The 22,637-nt window shown below is 40.2% G+C and overlaps 1 protein-coding gene across 1 annotated transcript; it reads right to left on the bottom strand.

Annotated features, from left to right (window-relative positions):
- Window positions 1–595: 595 nt before the first annotated feature.
- LOC142165345 (uncharacterized) lies at window positions 596–1,644 on the bottom strand. The gene is made up of 2 exons (XM_075223919.1): window positions 1,516–1,644; window positions 596–1,048 (listed from the first exon to the last, which is right to left on the bottom strand). Exons 1-2 carry the CDS (start codon window positions 1,642–1,644, stop codon window positions 596–598), a joined length of 582 nt encoding a protein of 193 aa, XP_075080020.1.
- Window positions 1,645–22,637: the final 20,993 nt, after the last annotated feature.

Below are 22,637 nucleotides of genomic sequence, written 5' to 3' on the forward strand. Positions count from 1 at the left end.
GTCCTTCATAGATTTCAGCCTCTGTAATACTGGCACACAAATATTTCTGTTGCATATGTGATAGACAAGGACCATTCCTTATGACCAATCTATTGATAGCTGGTAAGCTAGATGCTGCTATTCCCATCAAAGATTTATAAAAGTCAACAAATTCAGCTTTGATTGCTTTTGGATCTTGTAGTTTACCACCTGTTAAGGAGTTGAGCTCAAGAATCTGCTTCTGAGTTTGCTTTTCCTTCATTATGGCTGTGAAATATTTGTTGTTTGAATCACCCAGTCTAATCCAAGTAGCCCTAGACTTTTGTTGCAGTGCACTTTCCTCTATCAATGACCACTTCTCTAATTGATGTAAGCATTCTTTCTCCTGATCAGCTAGAGTATCAGAATACTGGCTTTGCATTATTTCTTGAATCTCTTTCAAATTTTCTCTGGCTTGTGTAATATTCTTTGAAACTCCTTTGAATTCTGTTGAGTTTAGTTGCTTGAAGATTGGCTTCAGTTGTTTCAGTTTAAACCACACATTTCTCGTCTTTCCAATTGCCATAGTTCTGGCCCATCTTATTGCTAAAATTTGATTAAATTGTTCATGATCTGCCTAGATGTTGAAGAACCTAAAGAGAACTTTAATATTGCTCCTTGGTACTCTCAGTGGTATAAGCATAGGGTTATGGTCTGAAATGACTGGTTCCCCATAGGTTACATTCAAGTGCCCATACTGCATCATCCACTCATCATTTGCAGTTGCCATATCAAGTTTTCTCCATACTCTGTCATCCCCTCTTTGGTTGTTAGTCCATGTATAACAATTTCCCTTCCAATGTATTTCAGTTAGCAACAGATTATTGTAACATTCTAAGAAGTTCTTCAGTTCAGCTATAGTTATAGGATTACCTTGCCTATCCTGAAGAGTTAGCACAACATTGAAATCTCCACATATAAGCCAATGTATCTTGATCTTGGGAGCCAGTTGTTCAAGTTGAGACCACAAAATTTTCCTTTGATCTACTGTATTGAACCCATATACTACTGTGAGCATACAAACTATTACCTGTCACATGACAATGAATAAGTTGGGCTGCCTTTGCTATGTTCTGAACTTCATAGCTTTTGGCATCCTACAGAATCCATATTCTCCCATTGATTGCTTCTGTATAGTTAGTTAGTCTATCCCATTTAGGTGCCACCTTTCTAGCTATAGATTGTGCTTTATTTTCTTTGACTCTAGTTTCTACTAAACTAGCTAATCTAATTTGTTTATCTCTGAGATACTGCTTAAGTTCTTTTTGCTTGTACCTTTTATTGATACCCCTAATATTACAAAATAGCCAAGTCATTAAGATATTATAAGTTTCCCTCCTATATCAGAAGGTCTAGTGTTCTCTTCCCTTATTCCTTCTGTAGGTAAAGCTTGGAAACCATTCTTGGTCACTATCACTGCTGCATAAGTTGGATTCTGTTGCTTGTCTTGCCCATATGCTATTTCCTGTTGTCTGCTTGATTCAGGTAATTTCTGACTTGAAGTGGATCCTTTTGCTCGCACATGATCCATCCTGCTTGAGTGTTGTCAGCAATTGCAATCTCAAGTTTCTGCTTTCCCTTTTCATTGGTTCCACTCTGCTGCAAAGGTTGTTGTTGGTTCTGCATTTTCTCCACTGATTATTGGTTTGCTTTTGGCTTCCATGCTTGAACCGCCTTAGGTTTGGCTCTTTGCAATGGGCCATTTCTCACTTCCTTTTTTTGCTTGCTACAGTCATGACCAATTTGTAAACACTCAACACAGAATGCTGGCCTCCATTCAAATTCAATATGTTGTTGGAATTGTCTACTAGAGGGATCTTTCATTGTTATTTTAGTAGGCAGCTTCTTTGTGACATTTACTTCTACCAGAATTCTAGCATATGACACCCTGGTTTGTTTTGTTGTGCATTGGTCTGCAAATAATGGATTACCAATAGTGCTAGCCATTTTACTTAGAGTATTTGTGCCCCAGTAGTTCATTGGAAGTTTTGGAAACTTCACTCATAGTGGAATTTCTGTCAAAAATTCATCATTAAAATCAAAATCCGGAGACCATTGTTTTAGAATAATTGGCTTTCTATTGATGGTATAAGGTCCTCTGTACAACACTTCCTTCCAATCTTCTAGGTTCTGAAACTTGACGATATAATTTCCTTCTTCATGAAGAAACAAATCTGGTTCAGCCACATTGTTCCAAACTTGTGATATGTATTTGCTCATATGATTGTACCCAGGCATTTCCCCAATTATATAGACAATAAGAGCTTTCTTCCATTTCTCAGTTTCACACTCAATTTCAGTTTTATCTAAGTTGACGACAAACTGCTCATTCTCAATTTCAGGCGCAATGTAAGTTAGGTTCATGCCATTCTCAGCAGAGCGATTTCCACCAAGAAGAGTTGTCCATGGTGCTACAGGTTTTGTCGGAGCCTTGTCATTTGCCTGTTGTTCTCCTCCCTCAACCCTAGTTAGCGGAGTATCTCTTGATTCTCTTATCTCCCCAGTTGAAATTTCTCGAATAGCAGGATTTAGGGTCACAGTTGGTTGATTTGGTTGCATGTGGGCTTAAGATCAATTTCTTGTGCACATCTGGATTGGCACTCTTCACCCCTAAATCGATTGACCTAGTTGGGAAAGGGTTGCCAATCGGTGTTACCACTTGCTGCGAGCTTCCTCTTTCAATGGTTTCAGCAATTACAGTTGCGGTTGTTTAATTGGGTACTAGGATGGAAATTTGTGTTAGGATTAAGGTTAAATTAGGGCTAAAATTGAAATATAATTAGGCCATATTTTAAATAGTCATTTGAACACTATATAATTTATAATAAATAATAAATGATTTCTGAAAAATAATTTCGTGTACTAAAATGGTTTAAAATAGTTATTTAACATGTTAAAAATATAAAAGATCATTTTATGCATCAACAACGTAATTAGGCATTAATAGGGCTAATATTTCAAATATATGCAAATTAGCTTAAAAATGTAAATGCAATTATAAAAAATACACAAAAAATATTTAAGCACTATTTTGGCATAAATATAGAATTTAGATGGATAAATTACCACAAAATAATTTGAGGGATAATTATTGGAAATTTTATGAGTAAAAAGGGAAGAAATAAATAAATTTGAAGCCTTTAAAATTATAGAAAAATTATAAAAAATGCTTATGCATGCTTATATATGTATATATACTATTTTGAAAGTATATATATGTATTAAAAATATATAGGGAAAAATTGGGTATCAACAGCTGCCCCTCTTTACTTGGGAAGGATGAAAGAGTTTTCGGATAAAGAAATGATGACCAATTTTGACCGGATGAGATGTTTTTGAAAGACAGAGGCCAGACTTCGGTCTTCGAGTTGCCTACATATCCCTGGTATTATAGAAATTAGGCCATGTGTAGTTCCGGATTCATCGGTGGAATATACCGACGAAGTCATTACAAGAATGGACATGAGAAGCCGAAGCGGCTATGGTGAGCGATTACGGTTTGTCACAGTTGAAGGAACTGGAGCGAGATCGCTCCTGCTAGAACAACGGTTGCTTACTGGTTACCTACAGCTAAAGATGCTACAAACATGTATTTGTACGTAAATTTAAACATGATGCAGATTTCCTTTGGACCATGAAGGTTGTATTTGGACGGTTAAAGATGACGTCCTTAGACTATGATGTCCCGGGCCATGAATTGTTTAGTGAGGGATTCGCAGACCATGAAATAATTTTCTCGGGCCATGACAAATGGTGCCTCCAAACCATGACGCCTTTGAATAATGATACGCAAATTTAAAGGATCCTCAGGCCATGGCATGATGTCTTCCGGCTATAGGGATAATGCCTTTTAACCTATGACGCCTTTTGGATAGATTGGAGATCTTTTAGCACATGATATGAAATAATATGATGTTAACAAGACAAGGCTTAGTCTTGCGAAATGGATGGCAGAGCTTAACCCCGATTAAAAAGCAAATAAATAGTACCAGAAATAGAGTAATATTTGTGCGAAAAGGGACAGTGCTTAGTCCTATGCAGATGGGGAGGCAAGGATTAGCCTCATGCAAATAGGGAGGCAGGGATTAGCCTCATGCAAATATGGAGGCAGGGATTAGCCTCATGCAAATAGGGAGGCAAGGATTAGCCTTGTGCAAATAGGGAGGCAAGGATTATCCTCATGCAAATGGGGAGGCAAGGATTAGCCTCATGCAAATGGGGAGGCAAGGATTAGCTTTATGTAAATATAGAGGCAAGGATTAGCCTCATATAGATAGGGAGACAAGGATTAGCCTCATGCCGATATGGAGGCAGGGATTAGCCTCATACAGATAGGAAGGCAGGGATTAGCCTCATACAGATATGGATGCAAGGATTAGCCTCATGCAAATGGGGAGGAAAGTATTAGCCTCATGCAAGTAGGGAGGCAGGGACTAGCCTCGTGCAGATATGGAGGCAAGGATTAACCTCATGCAAATGTGGAGGCAAGAATTAGCCTTATGCAAGTAGGTTGGCAAGGATTAGCCTCATGCAAGTAGGGAGGCAAGGATTAGCCTCATGCAGATATGGAGGCAAGGATTAGCCTCATGCAAATGTAGAGGCAGAGATTAGCCTCATGCAAGTAGGGAGGCAAGGATTAGCCTCATGCAGATGGAGGCAGGGATTAGCCTCATGCAGATATGGAGGCAAGGATTAGCCTCATGCAAAGAGCGAGTAGCAAATAAGAGTAGTGTATGTCTTAACTGGAGATATATTTAGTGTCTGATGTCTAGATTGATAGTGAATTCTGCTTTGTGTATACATATCTGCGTATGCTATCACTACGTCAAATATGCCTGCGTTCAAAGAAAAATTGTAAGTTTGTGGGGGGAGGTTGGTTCGTGCCTCTGTCGGCTGGCTTTGCTTTGCTCCGTTCTGAAAGCCTTTTTGAGTTCCCCTGGGTGACGCTTGACTGTTATGGAAATAGAGTTTGCGAAAATATGCAATTATAGATAAAAATATAGTTGTTTTAGAAACGTAATGATATATCAAGTAATTTATTTTTGATGAATCAGTGACTGTAACACATCTCAAAGGCATTGCAGCTCTCTTATATTTGAATTTTGAGGGTTCTCAAAATTCTGCCCCAGTTTGGTGGATGATCTTTTGACCGTTTGCGGATAATAGGTCCTTCTCAAAATTCTGCCCTAGTTTCTTAACCAATTTTTGACTTTCTAGTATGATGGCATTTGCTGGACTTGCTCCGGAATTTTGAGGGTCATCCTCAAAATTCTACCCAGTTTCTGATCTTGGAAAAAAATACAAATTTTATTATGATATGACCAAGCCCATAAGGCTGCCTACGTATCCCCTATTAAACGGGAATCAGGTCAAGCGTAGTTTAATTACATCAGATGTAAATACTCTAGGCATAGTATCTCTTGACTGTGTCTGAATTGATTGGTTTTGACCAGATTTTCCATCAATTTTTGCAAGTATGAGTGCTCCTCCTATCAACACCCTGTGAACCATGTACGGACCTTGCCAGTTGGGAGAGAATTTCCCTTTGGCTTCATCTTGATGTGGGAAGATCTTCTTCAGCACTAGCTGTCCTGGTACAAATTGCCTTGGTTTAACCCTTTTGTTGAAAGCTTTTGACATTCTGTTCTGATAAAGTTGGCCATGACACACTGCGTTCATCCTTTTTCCATCGATGAGGGACAATTGTTCATAGCGACTTCTTATCCACTCTGTATCGCTGAGTTCAGCTTCATGTATGACTTTCAAAGAAGGAATCTCTACTTCAGCTGGGATGACAGCTTCGGTACCATAAACCAGCATGTAGGGAGTTGCCCCGGTTGATGTGCGAACTGTAGTGCGGTATCCCAATAAAGCAAAAGGTAGCTTCTCGTGCCATTGTTTGTGGTTTTCTACCATCTTCCTTAGTATCTTCTTGATGTTTTTTTTGGCGGCTTATACGACTCCATTCATCTGAGGTCTATAGGCTGTAGAATTCTTGTGCTTGATTTTGAAAGTTTCACACATATTTTTCATCAGATCACTGTTGAGATTGGCGGCATTATCAGTAATAATGGACTCGGGAACTCCGAATCGGCAAACAATTCGATCCTTGACAAAATCTGCGATGACTTTCTTGGTTACAGCTTTGTAAGATACAACTTCTACCCATTTCATAAAATAATCAATGGCTACCAGAATAAACCTGTGTCCATTTGAAGAAGTGGGTTAAATCGGACCAATAACATCCATTCCCCAAGCGGTGAATGGCTAAGGTGAGCTTGTTGCATTGAGCTCATTTGGCGGCACTTTTATCATATCAGCATGCACTTGGCATTGAAAGCATTTGCGGAAATACTGGATACAATCCGTCTCCATGGTCATCCAAAAGTAACCGGCCCTGAGTATCTTTTTAGCCAAGACAAAACCATTGATGTGCGGGCCGCAGGTCCCGACATGTACACCTCAAGTAGCTTAGAAGCTTCCTTTGCGTCGACACATCTTAGTAAACCTAAATCGGGAGTTCTCCTATACAAGTTTCCTTTGTTGTGGAAGAAGTGATTGGACAATCTACGGAATGTGAATTTCTGAGTGTGATTTGCATGCTCAGATATTCTCCCTTTGAAAAATACTCCTTGATATCATGGAACCAAGGCTTTCCATCTATTTCTTCTTCAACATGAGCACAATAAGCCGACTGATTATGGATTTTCACCAGAATAAGATCGATATAATTCTTATATGGATGTTGTATCACAGATGACAAGGTGGCAAATGCATCGGCAAACTCTTTCTGAATTCTGGGAATATGTCGAAATTCTATCTTCGCGAACCTCTTTCTCAATTAATGCACATGGTGCATATATGGCAATATCTTGGAATTCTTGGTGGCCTAATCTCCTTGTACCTGGTGCACAAGCAAATCTGAATCACTGATTACCAACAACTCCTTAATATTCATGTCGATTGCCATGTTGAGCCCTAGTATGCATGCTTCATACTCTACCATGTTGTTGGTGTAGGGAAATCTGAGTTTAGCATATATCGGATAATGTTGACCTGTTTCTGATACCAATACTGCTCCAATGCCCACTCTTTTGAAATTTACAGCTCCATCAAGAACATCCTCCAATCGTCGTATGCTTCGATAATGTATTCCCCTACGAATGACACTTCTTCATCAGGAAAATATGTTTTCAAAGGTTCGTATGCTCCTCCCACCGAATTTTCAGCAAGGTGATCTGCCAATGCTTGTCCTTTGACCGCCTTTTGGGTTACGTAGACAATATCGAACTCACTTAATAGTATATGCCATTTGGCCAACTTTCTAGTCAGCATGGGTTTCTGGAATATGTACTTCAGGGGGTTTATCCTGGATATGAGGTATGTAGTGTAGGCACAGAAGTAATGCCTCAATTTCTGAGTTGTCCAGGTCAAAGCACAGCAAGTGCGTTCCAGCAGAGAGTACTGTGCTTCATAAGGTATGAACTTCTTACTAAAGTAATAAATGACTTACTCTTTTCTTCATGTCTTGTCATGCTGTCCCAAAACACATCTAAACACTCTATCCAATACAGATAGATAGAGTAACAAAGGTCATCCTGGTTCTGGCGGGACCAGAACTGGTGGTGTGGACAGGTATTCCTTGACCTTGTCCAAAGCTTTTTGACAATCCTCGGTCCATCTTGTTTCAGTATCTTTCCTCAGCATCTTGAAGATGGGTTCACATATGACTGTGGACTGTGCTATAAAGCGACTGATATAGTTGAGACGTCCTAGGAAGCTTATCACGTGCTTTTTGCTCTTAGGTGGTGGCAACTCCTGAATAGCTTTGACTTTAGATGGATCCAACTTGATCCCTCGATGACTGACGATGAATCCTAATAATTTTCCTACGGGGACCCCGAATGCACATTTTGTGGGGTTTAGTTTCAAATTGTACCTCCTCAGCCTGTCAAAGAACTTTCTCAAGTCCGTTATGTGATATGCGGCCCTCTTGAATTTGATAATGATGTTGTCCACATACACCTCTATCTCCTTATGTATCATATCATGGAAGATGGTTGTCATGGCTCTCATGTAAGTAGCCTCAGCATTCTTCAGACCAAAAGGCATCATCTTGTAGCAATATACTCCTCAAGGTGTGACAAAAGTTGTTTTCTTTGTATCTTCTTCATCCATCCAGCTCTAGTGATAACCCGCGAAGCAATCCACAATGGATTGGAGTTCATGCTTGGAGCAATTGTCGATCAAAATATGTATGTTTGGTAGTGGGAAGTCATCCTTGGAACTTGCTCTGTTTAAATCCCGACAGTCAACACATACTTTGACCTTCCCATCCTTCTTCAAAACTAGCACAATGTTAGCTAACCAAGTTGGGTATTCAACCACCCTGAGAACTTTGGCCTTGATCTGCTTGGTAACTTCTTCCTTGATTTTCAAACTCATGTCTGGTTTGAACTTTCTGAGTTTCTGCTTCACTGGTGGACACATGGGATTAGTAGGCAACTTGTGAGCCACTATGGACGTGCTCAAACCGGTTATATCATCATACGACCATGCGAAAATGTCCTCATACTCTTTTAGGAAATGAATGTACTCTTCCTTGTCTGTTGGTGACAAGTGAATGCTGATGCAAGTCTCTTTGACAATCTCGGCGTCTCCCAAATTTACTGCTTCGCTTTCGTCCAGATTGGACTTAGGCTTATTTTTAAAATTTTCAACCTCCATAACAATTTCCTCGGGTATCTCATCTTCTTCATTTGAATCACTATTCTCATGTTGCGTTGCATCATTACATGTCACAGTCATTGGTTCATCGGGAAAAGTAATAATAATGTTATAGAAAGAAAAAATGTAAAAATAGTAATGAATAGTAAAGAGCAAATGCATTTGATTAAGACTGAAAAATCATACAGACAAGTATGGCTCGATGAATCGGGCATTTATTTTGAAACAAGTAAATCTTAAAACAAAATTACTAGAAATCTTAAATGCCTAGAATGGATATAGAAGTAAAATCCGCCAAGCTACCTAAGGACTCGGCGGGCTCGAGATGCTTTAGCGGTCCAATTTCTGAGAACAGCTCCCTTCTTTACGGTCTGAATGGTGAGGCCTTTTTCCTCCTCCTCCTCCTCAATTATGGCACTGCAGTCTATGTCCCCATCCTCCAAGAACAAATTCTTCAACCCAACTAGTGCTTCCTCTTCTGCAGTCTCCCATATCGTATCAGCTTGGTGGAAAACTTGTTCCAAGCGTGGCACTGGTTGTTCAAGAGGGTAGTACGGTCCACGCCATGGAGGCTACCAATTTCTATACTCTTTCCATGTGTACTGGTATCTGAGCCCAAATGAGGTACCATGATTTTTCAGCTGTATCGATTTAGTGATACCTTGGAGGTTCTTTCCCAGTCCTTTGTCGGGTTTATATCTAGACCAAGCCAGTATACTTTCTATTTTACCACTCCACCATTTATCCTTCTCGACGGCATTGACCCGTTCAATATGGTGATAGGTTTCCCCTCCTAGCCTTTTTCTATGTCCAATAGCAGGGATGGTTTGACTAGTGTAAATGGGGTTACTCCCATCTCCGTGAATGATCACCTCCTTAAGATTTCATTTGAACTTCACGACTTGATGTAGTGTGGAAGGCACGGCTCCAACGGCGTGGATCCATGGTAGGCCCAACAGAAGATTATATGAGGCTAGTATGTCAAGTACCTGAAACTCGACGTCAAACCAAGTTGGCCCCATCTGCAGGCAAATGTTTATTTCCCCGATTGTGGCCTTTTGGGACCCATCGAAAGCTTTCACGTTCATGCTTCTTGCCCGTATCTCATGAAAACCTTTTTCCAAACTTTTTAGAGTGTCCAACGGACAAATATTGAGGCTTGAACCCCCATCAACAAAGACCATGGCAATGAATTTGTCTTCAAACTGTAATATGCAATGCTCGGTTGTGATTCAACCCCTTAGGCAGTAGCTCATTTTCATGGAAGATAATCTTATGACTTTCTAATACTTTCCATACCATGTTGGCCATTTCTCCACCAGTGATTTTATTGGGTATATAAGCTTCACTCAGCACTATCATTAAAGTGTTCTTATGCGCCTCTGAATTTTACAACAATGACAGGATAGATATATGAGCTGGGGTTTTGTTCAGATGGTCAACTACGGAATACACCTTTGCTTGTACATTCCTCCACAGGTCATCTGGCCCTGTCTCAATGATGGGCTACCTGGTAGTGGTATCCTTTCTTGATCCTTCCAAATGTTCAGGTGTATAGACTCTTCCAGTCCTAGTCATTCCTCGTGCGGCATCATATTCTTCTTCCTTGGCCTTCCCTTTTCGCTGATCCTCGGCAATGTAATCCCAGGGTATTGCTTTTGAGTTGAATGGAGGTGTGGTTGATGTGGCCACAGTGAAAGGTGTGGCTACTTCTACTTCAAATAGAGTGGAGGTGGCCACAGGTGGAGCCACCTCTACCTCAAATGGAACTGATGCAGTTATGTCAACCTCGATGGGTGACTGAGTTTGTACCACAATAGGAGTAAGTGTGACTGCAACTTTAAAGTCATCGCCTTCTCGAATAAGCCCAATCGACCCTTCAGGGTCCCATTCTTCGTTCGTCTCTATCACATGTACTCCACCACCTCAATGATCAGGGAGGGGGTTGCTGCAGACATTAGGTGCGACTTCCTTCGCCTGTATGACCTTATTTTCAATTATCATCTGGATCTTATCCTTCAATGTTCGGCACTCAGCAGTGGTGTACCCTTCATACCGGAATGGTACGCACAAGTTTTGTTCGGATTGACCCATTGGGATAGGTTTTCTAATGCCACAGCGGGAACATGAGTGATGTAACCTATGACTTTCAACCTTTCATACAACTGGTCGATGGGCTCAGCAATGGCGGTGTATTGTCTGGGTGGCTTGCGGTCAAAGTTGGGTCTTGGTCTTGGAAAGTTTTGGTGAGTTGGAGGTGATTGGAAATATGATGGTTGGGAGTTATAGGTGTGATGGACAGTGGCTGGTTGGGAATATCTGGGAGATGAGAGCTGATATGTGGGTGGTGGTGCTTGGTATGTGGGTGGAGGTGTTTGATATGTGGGTGGATGTGTTTAATATATGGGTGGAGGCGTTTGATAGGTAAGTGGAGATTTTGGGCCCTGGGCCGCCATTACTGCCCCAACATCTCTCTTCTTTGATATGCCACCTGATTGTAATGCCTTATTTGTGGCCTGTAGTGCCTCAAAATTCGTTACCATCCCGCTCTTGATTCCTTCTTCGATTCTTTCTCCAAGTTTGATGATATCAAAGAATTTATGATTTTCGATAACCATCAACCTTTCATAATATTGCGAATCCTGTGCTTTGACGAAGAACTTGTTCATCTGTTCCTCGTCCAAAGATGGCCTAACCTTGGTCGCTTCTGACCTCCAATGAGTAGCATACTTACGGAAAGTCTCAGTAGGTTTCTTCTTAAGATTCTGAATGTAGAAAACATCCGGTGCATTCTTTGTATTGAACCTGAACCGGTCCATGAAATATGACACCATACTTACCCAATTGGACTATTTCTTGGGATCTTGGCTGATGTACCAGGACAAAGCATCCCTAGTAAGACTCCTCATAAAGAGTTTCATTCGGATCTTGTCGTCTTTCCTGACCCCGACGAGTTTGTTGCAATAGGTCCTCAGATGGACTCTAGGATCTCCTATTCCGTCAAACATCTCAAACTTGGGAGGTTTGTATCCCTCTGGAAATTCTACATCTGGCTGTATTCATAGGTCTTCATAGTTCAACCCTTCTATTCCTTTGCTGCCTTGAACTCGGCTTGTCAACTTCTTGAGTTCCTCGGCCATGTTTTGAATGAGCAGGTCCTTCTCAGAGGATTCCGATGTATAGGATATTGGTTGGATAAAGTGAGGTACAGTTTCCACATATATAGGGTTACTTTGATGGGTGCCAGAGACTTGAGTGTAATGATGGTCATTGGTGAAGTTTTGGGGATCGAGAATGTGTTGTGGTGTGTTTTAGGGAGTGTGGTAAGTGGTGGTTGGTGGGTACTGAATTGGTTGATGGGGATGTTGTAGTAGAGTTGGTATTGGCAGTGGATTGAGATTTTGGGGTGGAGTTGCGTATTGATTCGGTGCGGAAGGATTTTGTGGATGTTTGTTTTGTGTGTTTTGGGGAGGTGCTAGGTTATTTGTGTTTTGTTGGTGGATGTCGGGGACATTAGGGTGAGTGACAAGTTTTCCAAGTTGCGAACCTGCTCAAGTTCTCCTTGTAGTTCCAGTATCTTTTGTTCCTGTCTCAAGACTAGATCATTTGGGGCCAAAGTACTACGACCATCTGAGGTTTCTGCATTCTCAATATTCTCCTTTCGGATACAACTTAAGTCGTCTAGTTTTGCTTTTCCTCTACCTTTTGTGTTGTTTGGAGTAGGAGGAGGTGGAGGACATCTAGATCTGGTATGATACGCTGATGAGGCCAGTATGAGTGAACCAACCTAAGGGGATGGGAATAATCAAAATAAGGAAAAACAAAAAGGTAATAAGTCAGTGAGGATTTTGAAATGTTTGTAGTATTTAAACACAGATTGTGGAAATATAAATTCGTGTCTTAATTTGGGAGCCTCGTTGTGCCTGAGGTAGGCCTAGGGACAAATAGATTTGGAGAACTTTAGATGCCAATAAATACTTCATTTCATAATATAAAAAAATAGACGAATCCCAAATGAAACTAAGATAATAGAAAAATAAGTCACTACTGGCACTTGGCCTTATTACATTTTAGGAAAGCAAATAAATCTAGCCTATTTGGTCCCAGAAGGACCTTCCCCAGATTCGTTCTTCCTAACTCCATCATACAGGTCCCCTAACTCGCGCAGACCCAGTAGCAAGTAGGCTCTGGCCAGATGTCCTCCTTCAGCTCCTTCAGCGTTCTGGCAGTCCTCGATCCTCTTTATGACTTTGCCTTCCAGCTCCACAATTCCTCGCTCCATATATTCCAGTTTCCTATTGGAAGTGACTGCCATTGCTTTCCATTCTTCGATCAACCTCACATTCCTCTCATGTATTTCCCGGTGCTCATTCTTAGAGTCGTGGACCCTCTTGCGTAGCCTGTTGTATTTGACTTGAGCTTCAGCTTCTTTGTCTATAATCCTATTCCCTTAACCGGCTCCTGGCATCAACATTCCTTTTAAATTGTCCTCCAACCATGCTGGGTAGAGAGGCTCACAACCTGTATGATACCTGTCTGGTTCAACAGTGTTCTTTTCCACAATGATTTTACAGTGCCACATGTGCTGAGCTTGGCACTTGTAAGGGACGTCGTCATCTTGAAAGTCTGCCCTGAAATGACTCATCTTGGCAACACTTGGTACAACCTGTTTCCTGCCTGCTTGCCTCATAACTCGGATAAGGACATAAGGGTATATCCTTCTCAACCCAATCAGCACTAGGTGTGGAGTGTCCTTAGATCTGATGATGAATTCGTCTATTGGGAACCATTCAAAAATCCATTGCACCTGTTCCTAGATCAGATTGTCAAAGAACTCTACCCATTCTTTGGCACTTTCCACTGAGCAAACCTGTCTGGAATGTACGTCATCCGCTTGGGGTGATGGAAGGAAATATGGTCGTTCTAAGCCCTTCGTGTAAATTCTTGGTGATAGTGACCCTTTTGAAAATGTTCTAACAACCACAACTGCAGCAACAAGTTACAGCCCTCAAAATGCTTGACCCCTCTTTGACAACACTCTAGAGCCCTGTAGATATCGGCTATGATCATGGGAACTCTAGTGTATGTTTGTCCATTGATCCCTTCCATCAAAGTCTTGGCGACCATGCCAACCCAGTATGGATTCTTTCCCTTTTCATTAGGAATACTATCAGGCCCAAGAAGCATACAATGAACACGAACACTCTGCAGTGGATGTGGCCTAGAGAAGTGAGAGAGATCTCATCATGGTAGGTACGGTAGGACTTGCTATGGCCATACCTCTCATACAGATATTCGAAGGGTATGTAAGATTCCTTCAGGCATACCAGGTCAGCATTCTTCTTCAACCCCATCATCTTTAAGAACCCTTTACCGGTACGGTTCTCCGGTACTAATAACTAGGGACTATCCCAAGTCAATCCCACAAGCCCTCCATTTTCTTTTAGAAGTGATGTCATTTCTATGTCACCGAAATGGAACACAGACCTCTCACTATCCTAGAACAAAGTGGCAGCCTCGATCAACTTGTTGTTTGGCTCAATGTCTAATAGGGAAGACAAGTTACCCAGGTACTTTCTTACATGTTTCTTGTTACTTGACGAATGGTCCTCCCACCAATCTAGCAGCAATGGTGGAATGTTGCTAACCATACCGAATCTGAGGACCTTGTGCCTCATTTTCTGCAAAACAAAAGGCTTAGGCCTTTCTCCCCACCAGACTCGACTATTTATATATTCATGATTGGCATATTGACATTTAGTTCTCCAAATTAATGCACAGTATGTTGTTGTATTCATTGGGATTATGGCAACCCCGGTGGACTTTGGATAAGGCTCATCTTAAAGGATCATTATGTGGACAACATAATTGATCCGACTAGGTTTGACCATGATGCATGCACAATTTGATCAGAGTAAGGTTACTATGGGGATTTAGACTGGTACCCTTAAGCGGACAACTCGAGGGGGAAAGGCACAGAACTGTCAACTACACCGCTGATCAACTAATTTTACCGCAAATAAGCCTTTTCGAATTTAAGGGTAATAAATAGGAAGAGCGCAACAACTCATTAAGCATTACTATAGGATTTAATACGCATGAGTGGAATATGATGTGGAGCATGGTATATGCAGCAATAAATAGCATGTAGTCAAGTATTTGCACGTAGGAAAAATAAATACAATATTTAAATAATTGAAATACAGTTACGGAAAAGGAAAACAAAGAGACAAGTCAGTTTTGGGAATAAAAATCATAAATTCTTAAAAGAAAATAGACAGTTAAATTCAAATAAGGGAAAAGGTACGGGATAAAGCATGGTTGGACTAATTCATCAAAGATAAGTTCGTTATGGTAAGAGCCTAAAGGTATCCCAGCAGAGTAGCCATGCTGTCGTGCTCCCTTTTTTCCTCCACGGAGAGAAGTCCGGGTTTCGACATTCATGGGGGTAATAACTTATTTCCTTTTGGGATTTTGGTATTTGAAGGGTCGCTACCTAACGGATTATGGTGCGTTAGGGTACCTAGAGCGATTAACTCTTAGACTAGTTTGCATAACCAGAGATTTAAGGTAAGGGCTAAAAATAACCTTGAGGGGAAAGTGTTAGGCACCCCTCTAGGTCCACAACAGTGGGTCCCGGCCGAACATATACTCATGAATTAGTCCTTTAACAAATAAGTAGTTAAAACACATAATTGGAAATAAAAGCATGTTGGACATTGTATGACTCAAAGAATTTGAACAAGTTGCATATAAAGAGTAAGGTTTAAACATCGGGAATTGGGAAAAAAGGGTCCTAGGTTGGTTAGCCTATAGGATCACCCCACACAATGTCCGATAAATACTCCTCAATGAGGGGCTACACGTGACATTAGCTCGTAGTCATCATATCCCTTTCTACCCAATTCCCTCCCCTTGGCCATAGCCTAAAGCGTTCTAGCAACCTTGAAAATGTCTTATGCGTGCACTACTTATCCCTTCCTTGTGGCCCTAGAGGTATTTTAGGACCTTTACTTTTGGACAGTTCTAGACCTTCCTAAGGTTTTAATGGATAAAAGTCTAGGCGTCAATCAAGAATAAGTAGGACTGCATTTAAAGAGAATAGATTATAGGCACACAGTCACCTCCACAAATAGAACAAATAAATGCACGTCTTCAGACAATGGTCAGGTATTAAATAGAAAATCATAGAACATGATATCTAGGCGAGCAGGGATTATGCAGTATTGACTTAGGACAAAGTGTAAAATATCCTATTTAGCTTGCCTACTGATTTAAACCTGTTGAATCTGAACAATTTTAAATAACTGAAGCGCAGTTTCAAAGTTGCAGAATTTAAATCGCCCCATAGGCTTGCCTAAACGCAGAACCGTGATGTCCTAAGAGCATGATATCTACATTGATTCAATAAAACAACGAACAGTTTTAAACGGATACTTGAGGTCCTATAGACATGTTTTCTAGCGGTAGTAAATTAAGGCAGTGTTTGAAAACTCATTAAAGAAGAGGACAATTGATTAAACCAGTTCAAAAGGAACTAACGTGGATTAAACTGATGTGTTTAACTAAATTGATTTTAAGTTCTATAGGCAGGATTTCTTATTTTAATTCCTATAGGCATGGTATCTAATTGTTAAGAGTTGATGTTGTAAATTATAGGCATGATTTCTAGTGAAACAAATGTAAATACATGTTGCAACAGAAACTGAACTTAATCACTTTACACCCCATAGGGATGATATCTAATTATAAAGCCATTTAGATCCTATATGCCTGATTTCTAATTATAATGTTGATTTTAACCCTATAGACATGATTTCTATTAATGAAGCCATTTAAATCCTATAGAAATGATTTCTAATATTGTGAAAACATAGCAAGTGCATTAACACAATCCTATAGGCATGGTATCTACCCGAATTACCGAAAAGATAAAACTACCCACCCCTTCTCACTAATCACCCCAATGTTATTTACAAATAATTATTACAGTCCAGGTGAAAAAATTACATAAACAAGTAAAGAAAAAGAAGAAGTTAACTATATGGAGCCTGAAGCAGGCCCAAATGACTTCTCAAGCCTCTAATAGCCTCAAATACCAAAGTTCCATAGACAGTTTCATGTCTAGGGGTGTTAGAGTTCCCTAAGGACCTCAAGGATCCCGGGCAGTGCTCACACCTAGACCTTTTCTCAATAATAACTGATTTAAGTGTAGTGTGGAAGGGCCAACTCTGACATGCCAGAGTTCAGAGAGATCTCAAGACAGTACACATGCAGAGGGGCAGAAAATAATACTCTAGGAGTGATGTGAGAGTGCCTGACCTAGTTTTGAAATGGTTTTGATATGAAAAGCCAGTGTTGAAAAAGGATCAATTAAATAAAGAATTTTTTTAAAAATAGGAATTGATTAGTAGTAAAATAGTTTTGAAAGAAACAGTGAACTTGTGAGAAATCAGCAAACAGTTTAAACAACACCATTCAGACACAGATTTCACTCAGGGAGTATAGGAATTGGGGACACATAGAACATATTAATATAACAGCAAGAGCACAGAAGTTTCCTTTTCAGAGTTCTTTATAGGATTTAGGAGTCAATTACATAGCCATAGAACAATTAGTGAGAACATAGTTATACTAGGTAGAATTGAACATAGGGTCAGAAGTACTTAGGGAGTAGTAAGTAACCTAGCAAAGTAGATTACTATCAGGAATTGGATAAACAAACAGACAGACAATCATACATGGAGTAGAGTCAAGTTGAGACATGCTAGAGAAAGCAATAGACAATTCATTAGACATGTTAATCATAAGTTGCATAGGTAGTACTTATGTATGCTAAGTGAAACCAGGATTTAAGCATGCTAGTTACATATCAGAAAGCCAAGTGATAGACAGGAATCAGTAAACTAATGCAGTAAGCGGACACATAGAGTTTTGAACTTGTAATTAAATCAGAACATACTAGTTTAGGAGAGAAGACACAAAGTATAAAGCAGTGTAATGCAATAACTAGCCTTGGCTTACAGCCGGTTAGTTCAATAGAAGCAGCAAGTAACAGAAAAGAGCAGAAAACATTAAGTATAAGAGAGAATTCTGAACTAGTCTTCTTGTTCTAGTTGTTGTCCTAAACTTAAAAGAAGAGGAGGTTTATATAGGAATCAAAACTTAACAAAACAAGGTAAGAGATCAATTAAGTAGTAAATCAGGGAAATCACACGTAAATCAGTAAGATCTTCCCTTAATCGAGAGACAGTTTAATCAACTATAAAACATACTAAGTATTTAAGGAAAAAAATAAAGTAAAGCTTATGTATAAAACATGTAATTAAGGGTAAATGCACAACAGTTTAATTAAGGAAACAAATCAATAACAATCAGTGGATTGCAAACAAGGCAAGGAAAAATAATTAAGGCAGGTAAATTCAATCAAATTGAGTAAAGAAGTAAGGATCAAACGTTAGATGGAAAGAGGTCAAATTGACCCAGAAAATAAGAGATTCAGAGTAATCAAGGGTTCAGAACGTTATGAAAGAAGCAACATGCTTAGCATATAAAATGAGGTAGAGCATGAATAATTGGGATTTCACACAGCTCTAACAAAACCGATGGTTAAACGACACTAATTCAAAAAGAAGCATACAAGTTTTGCATGAATGGTCAGTATAAACACAAGTTCATAATATCAGCGAAAGGTTGAACTAAGAAAATTCAGTAAAAGCATAGTAGGACAAGTAAATCATGAGAAGTCACAAGAACCCATGGCAAGAATACAGTCAGAGGTACCAACATCCAGAAACCAAACGAAGAACCCCAAAAAATTAAGGTTTTCAGTACAAACGGACTAGGGTTGCAGCAGATTCATAAAATTAGTCAAAATGTGTGAGAATCAGAAGTTTAAACACAAAGAATCATTAAACAAAGTTTAAAAAGAAATTCCAAAAACCCTAATTTTAGAAAAAGATGAAAAATCACTTGAAATCATACGATTCTTGTAAAGAATCTCAAGGCTATTGTAAAACACACAAGAAACAAACTCAAATCGTCTTAGATCTATACAGATCTAGTAGGTTTAGAAACGAAATTAGGGCTTCAAGAGAACCATACAGAGTTGAAGAAACCTGTTTAGAAAACCATAGATCGTGGCTAATATAGGATGATCTCACTCGAAATCACACCGGAATAGCCTGGAATAGCCTTGAACAGGCGAGACATGATCCCTAGATGCAAGTCGACATTTCCCTTGTCCCTTGAGGGACTTATAGATGGTAAGAGTGACATGAGAAAGGCCATTGGAGGCCTGAGAGATGGTGAGAGGTCACCAGAGATAGCCATAGATGAGGGGTCAGTGAGATTGGGGATTAGGGTTAGGGTGAGAGCATTTTGAGAGCAGAGAGGATTTTAGGGTGGTGGGGTAGGTTATGAAATGAATTAGGTTTGGGGGGGGGGGTATAGGTTAGTTTAATTAGGAAACGGAAGACCTGGACCGTTGATCAAAACGATCAACGGCCAGGATTTTGCCGGGTATTGGGTTCGGGCGGATGGGTATTGGCTTGGGCAGTTTAATTAGGTACTGGGCTGGCAATTTGTGTTAGGATTAAGGTTGAAATGGGGCTAAAATTGAAACATAATTAGGCCATATTTTAAATAGCTATTTCAACACTATATAATTTATAATAAATAATAAATGATCTCTGAAAAATAATTTCATGTAAAAAATGGTTTAAAATAGTTATTTAACATGTTAAACATATAAAAGACCATTTTATGCATCAACAACGTAATTAGGCATTAATAGGGCTAATATTTCAAATATATGCAAATTAGCTTAAAATGTAAATGCAATTATAAAAATGCACTAAAAATATTTAAGCAATATTTTGGCATAAATATAGAATTTAGATGGCTAAATTACCACAAAATAATTTGAGGTATAATTATTAGAAATTTTATGAGTAAAAAGGGAAGAAATAAATCAATTTGAAGCCTTTAGAATTATAAAAAATGCTTATGCATGCTTATATATATGTATATATGCTATTTTGAAAGTACATATACGTGCTAAAAATATATAGGAAAAAATTGGGTATCAACATGTACGTTGTTCCTTGTGAGATCTATACCGATCACCGGAGTTTGCAGCATCTATTCAAGCAGAATGACCTTAATTTGCGCTAGAGGAGATGGTTAGAGCTGCTGAAAGACTATGATATCACTATATTATATCACCCGGGCAAGTCCAATGTGGTGGCCGATGCTTTGAGTCTCCGGGCGGAGAGTTTGGGGAGTTTGACTTATTTACCAGCAGCAGAGAGGCCCATGGCAATGGATGTTCAAGCCTTAGCCAGCCAGTTTGTGAGATTGGATCTTTCGAAGCCTATTCGGGTCCTTTCTTGTGTGGTTTCTTGGTCTTACTTATTTGATCGTATCCGGGAGCGTCAGTTTGATGACCCTCATTTGCTTGTCCTCAAGGACAAGGTCCTGCATGGCGATGCGAAAGATATGACTATTGGTGACGAGGGGTATTGAGGATACAGGGTCGGGTTTGTGTACCCAATGTTGATGGGCTTCAGGAGTTGATTCTAGATGAGTACAGCATTTCACCCCCAGACGGACGGACAGTCCGAGCGCACTATTCAGATTCTTGAGGATATGCTCCGTGCATGTGTGATGGATTTTTGAGGTTCTTGGGATCGGTTTTTGCCATTGGCCGAGTTTGCCTACAACAACAGTTATCAGTCCAGCATTTAGATGGCCCCATATGAGACTTTGTATGGTAGGTGGTGTAGATCCCTGGTGGGTTGGTTTGAGCCGGGTGAGACTAGATTATTGGGCACAAACTTGGTTCAGGATGCTTTTGGGAAGGTTAGGGTGATTCAGGATAGACTCCGTACAACCCAGTATAGATAGAAGTGTTACGTGGACCGGAAGGTTCGTGATGTTTCCTATATGGTTGGAGAGCGGGTCTTGCTTCGGGTTTTGCCTATAAAGGGCATTATGAAATTTGGTAATAAAGGGAAGTTGAGTCCGAGGTTTATTGGTCCTTTTGAGATATTAAGACGTGTTGGGGTGATTTCTTATGAGCTTGCCTTACTTCCCATCTTGATAGGATTTCATCTGGTATTTCATGTTTCGATGCTCCAGAGGTATCACGGTGATCCGTCACACGTTTTGAATTTCAGTTAAGTCTAGTTGGACAAGGATATATCTTAAGTCGAGGAACCGATGGCGATATTGGACAGGCAGGTTTGGAAACTGAGGTCAAAGAACATTGTATTAGTGAAGGTTCTGTGTGGGGGTCAGCTGGTCAAGGAGGCGACTTAGGAAACCAAGCAGGATACGCACAGTCGTTACCCTCATCTTTTCACTACTTTAGGTATGTCTCTATGCTCATTCAAGGACGAACAGATGTTTTAAGAGGGGGAGGATGTAACGACTCGGGCGATCGTTTTTAGAATTAATGCTCCAATCCCTTAATAACTGCATTCCCCGTGCTTATTTCTACTATTGTGAGTTGACGGGAGGATTCGTTTTGAGTTTCAGAGTGTTTTGGGACACTTAGTCCCTAAATGAGAGTTTAAGCTTTAGAATTTGGACCGTAGTCGGAGCAGTGAGAAGACGACCTTAGAATGGAATTTCGTTGGTTCTGTTAGCTCCGTTGGGTGATTTCGGGCTTAGGGGCGTGTTCGTATTGTGTTTTGGAGGTCCATAGCTTATTTAGGCTTGAAATGACAAAGGTTGAACTTTTGAAGTTTCCGGATCAATAGTGATATTTTGAAATCGGGGTCGGAATGGAACTCCAGAAGTTGGAGTAGGTCCGTTGTATCATTGGGACGTGTGCGCAAAATTTTAGGTAATTCAGACGAGGTTTGATAGACTTTTTAATCGAAAGTGGAAATTAGAAGTTTTGGAAATCCTTAGGCTTGGATTGGAGAGTAATTAGCGTTGTTTGATGTGATTCGAGGGTTGGAATAAGATCGAATGATATTTTAGGATTGGTTGGCATGTTTGGCTGAGGTCCCGGGGGCCTCAGGTGAGTTTCTGGTGCTTAACGGAAGTTGATTTTGGACTTAGGCAAAAATCTAAATGCTGAACCTGCCATAACCGCACCTGCATGTGTAGGACCGCAGGTGCGGCACCACAGAAGCGGTTGGAGGACCGCAGGAGCGGTCTGAGGCAATTTGGGGTTTGGTCGCAGATGCGACCCATTTACCGCAGAAGCGACATTGCATATGCGGACAAGAGGTCGCAGGTGCGGACGCTGGACTTTAATGAAAAGTCACAAAAGCGGTCCGTTGTCACAGAAACGGGACCGCAGGTGCGGTCCCATGGCCGCAGAAGCAAATTCACTGGTAAGAAAAAAGGGCAGAATCGAGGGTTTGAACTCAAACATTGGAAATTAACTTGGGAGCTCGGGGATTGGTGATTTTTGGAGAGATTTTCACCTGGGTATTTTGGGTAAGTAATTCTTACTTGGTTTTGACTAATTTCCACGAATCTATGCTTAAATTCATCCTTTACATTCAAATTTGGGGTGAAAATTTGGAGAAAAAGTTGAGAAAAGTTCTTAGGTCTAATTTTGTGTTTTGATCGAGGTTTTGGTATTGGATTTGAGGGATTTTTGTATGGTTAGACTTGTGAGTTAATGGGTGTTCATAATTCATAATTTTTACCCGATTCCGAGAAGTGGGCCCGGAGAGGATTTTCGGGCGTGTTCCAATTTTCTTGTCTTAGCTTCGTTTCCTTTAGCTAAATTAGTTGTTTGTAGTTGTATTTACGCATTGGTATTAATTTGATTAGATTTGGGCCACCCGGAGTTGGATACTCGTGGCAAGAACGTGATTTCGAGTTGATTTTGAGCTGGTTCGAGGTAAGTGGTTTGCCTAACCTTGTGT

The sequence above is a fragment of the Nicotiana tabacum genome, chromosome 10 (genome assembly GCF_000715075.1).
Source record: "Nicotiana tabacum cultivar K326 chromosome 10, ASM71507v2, whole genome shotgun sequence".
Lineage (NCBI taxonomy): Eukaryota > Viridiplantae > Streptophyta > Magnoliopsida > Solanales > Solanaceae > Nicotiana > Nicotiana tabacum.